Source organism: Barbatula barbatula (genome assembly GCF_947034865.1).
Source record: "Barbatula barbatula genome assembly, chromosome: 2".
NCBI lineage: Eukaryota > Metazoa > Chordata > Actinopteri > Cypriniformes > Nemacheilidae > Barbatula > Barbatula barbatula.
The window spans coordinates 18,097,299-18,103,973 of NC_136767.1; the positions used below are offsets into that span (position 1 = coordinate 18,097,299).

The 6,675-nt window shown below is 39.3% G+C and overlaps 1 protein-coding gene across 1 annotated transcript; it reads left to right on the top strand.

Annotated features, from left to right (window-relative positions):
* The first annotated feature begins 1,659 nt into the window (after positions 1-1,659).
* Positions 1,660-3,663, top strand: LOC306889950 (tubulin beta-4B chain). Its single transcript, XM_079449351.1, has 4 exons — positions 1,660-1,806; positions 2,047-2,155; positions 2,233-2,343; positions 2,452-3,663. The coding sequence occupies exons 1-4, from the start codon at positions 1,750-1,752 to the stop codon at positions 3,510-3,512; spliced, it is 1,338 nt and encodes a 445-aa protein (XP_079305477.1). The 5' UTR covers positions 1,660-1,749; the 3' UTR covers positions 3,513-3,663.
* Positions 3,664-6,675: the final 3,012 nt, after the last annotated feature.

Sequence of the window (6,675 nt, forward strand, 5' to 3'; positions counted from 1 at the left end):
TAAACACAAAGTTACCCATATACTGTACCTGTTTAGAGCACCTCAAGTTTAGACTTTCTCAAAAAAAGTTAGTCGACCATTAGTGCCCTCCTGTATCTCTGTTCTGCTGCACCATCACACCTTAAAACAATAACAAGTACAATCTGTTTTTACCTTAATTTTACATCTCAAAATTGGCAAAAAAGACCCCTTTGATCTAGCACTATAAAGACAGGTCGGACAGTTAATTCTGAAATGTATAGCAGATAATGTCAAGATGCTTTTGATTCAACAAGGGATGATCAAACAAGCCCTGCGCTAGACTGAAGCGAATATCTTCTGTAAGTTTAACACTAAAAACTTTCTAATGGTTTTGTTATATATAGCTGAAATTTGTCTGAAAATGTCTTTGAACAAAACAATAACATAACATTCATGCATAAAGTAAATACTCCCATTTAATTTTGTTCCAGCTCAGCCTAAGTCTGTTCTTCATCGCATGCATGATACGAATTCCCCATAGTATTGATGACACCTGTAATAAATAATTTACCAATCCCTTGCATCCCACTTGTGATGAGTCACACAAGCACAAAATATATTTGTAATATATTTATTTAAATATATTTTTAGTGCTTATTCAGTCACAACATTTTTTAAATGTTCATACATTTTGCTGTGAAAGATGCCAACAACCCTCATACAGTTTTTTGACATATTTATTAAAATTAATGAATATTGTTGTCACAGACTAAAAACAACACACAGTAAGTAAACAGATGAGAATTTAAGTACACTGTTTAAAAAATAGATTTACCATCTTACGTCCCACGTTACCAGGTGCTGTCCATGCGGTGTTGGTGCTGAATTAATGGATATCGATCGTTCGGCAATCAATTTTTCACTTTATACAGGGACTGCGTCACTGCGTTATGTGAGGTAGCGTCGGTCTTTATAAAAGAATCACTAGAAATAGTTGAATTTGCATTTATTATGACTGGTTTGAATAAATGGCAAACTAAATCCAACCATGGATATTATTTAATTTTGAAATGAGCATGCGAACCCGCAATCTCATGCCCAAGTGTATCAACTCGCTACACTGGTAGTATGGTCATTTATATCAAAGGTTCTCAAAGTTTGGGTCGGAGGGTTACGCAAAGCCACTTGATGTTGCGGTGCATTCAAAGAGTTTATTCCAGCAACTAACAATTGTTCGTATTATCATAATTATGTTGCTATTTTTTGCTCAATAAAAGAACGACTTATAACGTAAGGACGACGTAGCGTCAAGAATGTTCCGTGAAACGCAAATTGACCTTAAAACCAATGTAATGTACCATTCATTAAACAAGTTTAAACATGCCGTGTACAGCTTAGTGCAGGTGGTGCTTGGTAACACGATTCTCGGTGGAGAATTAGGTTTATTCGATGATAACAGCTGGTTTGTATGCGTCTCTGGTTACCAATACAAAGCGGTTTCTGGCATCTCTCGCAGTCTTGTTACTACTGGTAACCGATTACAACATTTCTCACCCAATCAAAACAAGCCAACGTCATGAGCACGCTTTTCTCTCAATCAATGAAAGCGCAAAGAGCGTGACTGACGTCTCCGTCAACCACTCGTGTTAGGTAGGCGATAGTAGGCGTTATTTAAAGCTGAACCCGTTCTTGTAAGTTTCTCAAAGTTTAGTTGGTCTGTGGCGGGACAGCTGCTACAGGAACTGATTTTGTTTTCGAGCTGTCCTATTCTTTGGTTAACTTTTCACCATGAGGGAAATTGTTCACCTGCAGGCTGGTCAGTGTGGAAACCAAATCGGTGCCAAGGTGAGTTACTCTGAACCTGGTTGATAGTCAGTGAATGATAGTCTGGTCGTGAGGGACATGCGTGGATAGTTATGTTTCAAGAGTGCTGTTTCAACATGAATATAAACATGAATATAAAGCGATTCAATTCAACATTCAGTGCTTATCCTACACGTAAGTTGGGTCGCGGAGACCATAGAAACACTTTAAATGTAACGTGACGTTTCTATTATCTTGACGGGGATTTTTCTTTGCATTAAGTTTTGGGAGGTGATTAGTGACGAGCACGGGATTGATCCTACGGGAACTTATCACGGTGACAGCGATCTGCAGTTGGAGCGGATTAATGTGTATTACAATGAGGCAACTGGTAAGTTTGCATAAAGTTTATACTCTTATAATACAAAGAGTTAAGTGGGGAAAACAACGTGTTCTGTGCTGTCATAGGAGGAAAGTATGTTCCTCGTGCCGTTCTTGTCGACTTGGAGCCTGGAACCATGGATTCGGTGAGATCGGGACCCTTTGGGCAGGTCTTCAGGCCTGACAATTTTGTATTTGGTAGGTCTATCTTATTCTTTACACGGGATGTTTTCATTTTAATATTTGCAAGTTTCGTTTGACATTTTGAATTGAACAATAATTTAATAATTTTCTATTGCTTTGTAGGTCAGAGTGGTGCTGGAAATAACTGGGCCAAGGGTCATTACACGGAAGGAGCTGAGCTTGTGGACTCAGTCCTGGATGTGGTCCGCAAAGAGGCAGAAAGCTGTGACTGCCTGCAGGGTTTCCAGCTGACCCATTCCCTTGGCGGCGGCACTGGGTCAGGCATGGGAACCCTCCTCATAAGCAAAATCCGTGAGGAGTACCCTGACCGCATCATGAACACCTTTAGTGTGGTGCCCTCACCCAAAGTCTCAGACACTGTTGTGGAGCCTTACAATGCCACACTGTCTGTCCACCAGCTTGTGGAGAACACTGATGAAACGTACTGCATCGACAACGAGGCCCTGTATGACATTTGCTTCCGTACCCTCAAACTCACTACACCCACCTATGGTGATCTTAACCACCTTGTGTCTGCCACTATGAGTGGGGTCACCACCTGTTTGCGCTTCCCTGGTCAGCTCAATGCCGATCTGCGTAAACTGGCCGTCAACATGGTGCCGTTCCCTCGTCTGCATTTCTTCATGCCAGGCTTTGCCCCTCTCACCAGCAGAGGGAGTCAGCAATACCGGGCCCTTACGGTGCCTGAGCTCACCCAGCAGATGTTTGATGCCAAGAACATGATGGCTGCGTGTGACCCCCGCCACGGCCGCTATCTCACCGTTGCAGCTGTCTTTCGAGGCCGCATGTCCATGAAAGAAGTGGATGAGCAGATGCTGAATGTCCAGAACAAGAACAGCAGCTACTTCGTGGAGTGGATCCCTAATAACGTCAAGACCGCTGTTTGCGACATTCCGCCTCGTGGCCTTAAAATGGCCGCTACTTTTATCGGCAACAGCACTGCCATCCAGGAGCTGTTCAAGCGCATCTCCGAGCAGTTTACGGCTATGTTCAGGCGCAAGGCGTTCTTGCATTGGTACACTGGAGAGGGAATGGATGAGATGGAGTTCACCGAGGCAGAAAGCAACATGAATGATTTGGTGTCTGAGTACCAACAGTATCAAGATGCCACTGCAGAAGAGGAGGGAGAGTTTGAGGAAGAGGGAGAGGAGGAGCTTGCATAAGGAGATGATCACTCAAGTTTCTGGTTACAGTTTTTTCTGTCAAATTTCTTGTTTGTTCATTTTCTCTTTGTTCTGTCCTCTTTGGGTCCAAAAGGCACATAGACATAGCTGTCTATGTGCAACTATTTCTAATAAAGTATTTTAAAAGTTCCATTTTTGTTTTTCATGATGTTTAATTAACAAAGTTCAGGAGGAGCCTTAGCATATAATCAGCCGGCTGGTCTACAATCAGCAATCACCGCACATACACAATCAGCCATAGCGAGCTCGCTCATAAATAGGGAAACCATCTTACCTGCTCGATCTCTTAAGATTAAGCATCCCTCCTCCACCCCGGCTCCTCTCCCAAACTCATTTTCTTGCAAGAACCCCGGGGGATGTGCTCTGGGCTCAAACTAGTTCTGAGCTCGGCGCACTCACCCTGACCAATTTGTAGTGTTTCGGGTTCGGATAGATCTGGCGAGCTCGGAGCCCGCTTCCCGGACAGCACGCCAAATACGCATAACCTTCATAACCAAGCTCTATCTTTATTATCCCTATCAACATCACTGTTATCTGCGCAGGTGAACTGGTGAATTGGTCTGAGAATGTGTATAATTAGCTCAAAATTTGTCTCAAAATGAATATGGCACAATGAGTTATGCCAAAACTAAGTTAAAGTGAACTTTTTATATACTTTTACCGTATACTCTATAGCTTAAAACAGAATTGGAAAATGCTAAACATGAAAGAAAATTTGTAAGTAATGAAGGACTTAAAAGAAAATCGACTTTATCGACTCTTTTAAACAACGGAACTTTACAATAAGGTTGTGCTTGTTAACAGTTAGTTACTGCATTAGCTAACATTAACTAATAATGAACAATACTGTTAAAGCATTATAAACTAAGAATAAATGCATTGACAATAACAAGGATTTTTAAATGCTGAAAAACATATTTGCTTCTTGTTAGTTCATGTCAGTTAGTGCATTTACTGTTAACAAATACAAGTTTATTGTAAAGTTTTAACAATCTTGCTTTAAATTTTTTAAAGAGTGCCTTTGTCTTCGCAGTAGCATGTGTAGATTATATGTACTAACCAGCAGATGGCGACAGAGAGTTGCTAAACTGTTCGCTCGTGAAATGTATGCTGTGAAAAATATATATTGAATTGCAGACTATACAGGTAAAATATATGTGAAGACGTTTGGAAATAAAAAGGTATGTCAGACTGACAAAAAAACACCAGGTACATAATATGTTTTACAAAAAACACCTACAATTTCTATACACTGCGGTTTTTCGTGTGGTCGTCATTTCATCAATACAGGATACGCGTTTCCGCACCTTTTTCTAATGTTAAAGGCATTTGTTAAGCATTAATAATATGAAAGAAATTAAATCTTGTCATCGAGACAGGTCTGATAATTAACTAGAAACTCTTTCAATGCAACGGGGATTGCTTTAATTAACGCGACACAACAATCTGGCTCAATTTCATGCAACATTGCAGGAATTGAGCGGAGGGAAAAGCCACATTCATTTCATCAAATAGATGAAGATTACAGAGCAAGGCTTCATTTATTGAGTAATGTTTCTAGTGGTGTTTAAGAGGCATACTCCACCCAAAATTAAAATTCAGTCATTTACTCATTCTCAATTTTTGTTCTGATGAACACAAACAAAGATGTTTTAGAAAAATGTTAGCAAAGTACATTTGGGACTACCATAGTAGGAACACAATATTAGAAAATATTAAATTATAAAAAATTTACATTTTCCCAAATATCTTTTTTTTTAACTCAACAGAACAAAGAAATATATATTTGGAACACTTTTGGGGAGGGGTAGTTTTCAGGGCTCAGATATTTGTGTCAGGTCAGTGAAAAGCAGAATTTGAGGCTCAGACATGTTATATTGTTTAAAATTCTAAATAAAAATAACAAACTATATTCAATATTTATTTTTACATATTTAGTATATGTCATAATTATTCAACCTTTTTACCATGCTAGTGAAGTTTTGCACCACTATATTTGTACTGAAGTTGATCATATAAAACTTCCATTGAATTCCATTGTATTTAATTTTATTGTTTGAAAAAGCTACCTTGACGTACTATCAGTACCACAGTCCAATATTATTTCGTAGACCAAAAATCCTATATTTAGATGTTTGCGCTGTTAAAAAAAGAGAGAACTGGTTTTGGGAATAGATTCAAAACCGATTCCATAATCAGATACTGTGTTCACAATCAAGACCTGTATGGAATCCATTCTTGCCACACCCTTTACAACCTAATGCATGCGTGTTATTCCTTTTAATTGGTTTTTCTGATTTTATACCATCCATATGGCACTAGAAAAAGCTTCTGTCTGAACAACATAAAACATCCTCTCTGTTTTAGCACCGCTATGTACACAATGTTGATGAAGCGCTCTAAACAGATGATGGATTGCTCTTTAACAGCCAAAGCAACTTCACTGTCACTGGTGCTGGAAAGAGAGAGATACGGGAGAGAGAGAGATATTATATGCTACGGGATGCAAAGTGTGGCAGCAGAAAGAGGTGTGAAACATAAATTAGGATGGTTTAAGGCTGCACAGATGGGCAGTGCACTCCATACTGCATACAAATACCTGGAGCCTGAGGTGGACCTCTTTCATTGAAACAGATTCATTGGGACACCCGTGCAAGCAGGGATACTGGCCAGTCCACAAAGATAAAGTTGACAGGAGAACAGTTACGTACAATGAAAATGTCTTTATCCACTTTGAGCCTGTAACACACACTCTGAATGTAATAAATTCATTCTTTTTTCTTTATGTGTGTCTGTTTTTTCTGGCTTTTGACCAGGTCCTTTTGGAAACCCAACCAAGTGCTATTGAAGCCATATGTGCAAAGTTTTCCAGATAAAATTGATCTGGCATAGAGCAAACATGGATGATGGAAGCAGAGAATATGAATTGAACACAGGCCGATCAACTACAGAGTTGATGTAACGGTACCAATAATTCTTTATAAGCATATTAACCAAGAGTATATTGTTTAAATGCCACATTTTATATTAAACATCTGGGGCTGTAACTGATAATGTGAAAGTGTTCTGTGCATACGCTAGATTTATACAACAGAGTATAAAAAAGTTTAATTGCATTTATTTATTAAATGTGTGCCCACAG

Bases quoted from the DNA above. Each gene is read 5' to 3' on its own strand.
- LOC306889950 (XM_079449351.1), top strand. From the start codon at position 1,750: ATGAGGGAAATTGTTCACCTGCAGGCTGGTCAGTGTGGAAACCAAATC. The intron at 1,807-2,046 runs GTGAGTTACTCT...CTTTGCATTAAG, and splicing joins GAAACCAAATCGGTGCCAAG to TTTTGGGAGGTGATTAGTGA. The intron at 2,156-2,232 runs GTAAGTTTGCAT...GTGCTGTCATAG, and splicing joins GTATTACAATGAGGCAACTG to GAGGAAAGTATGTTCCTCGT.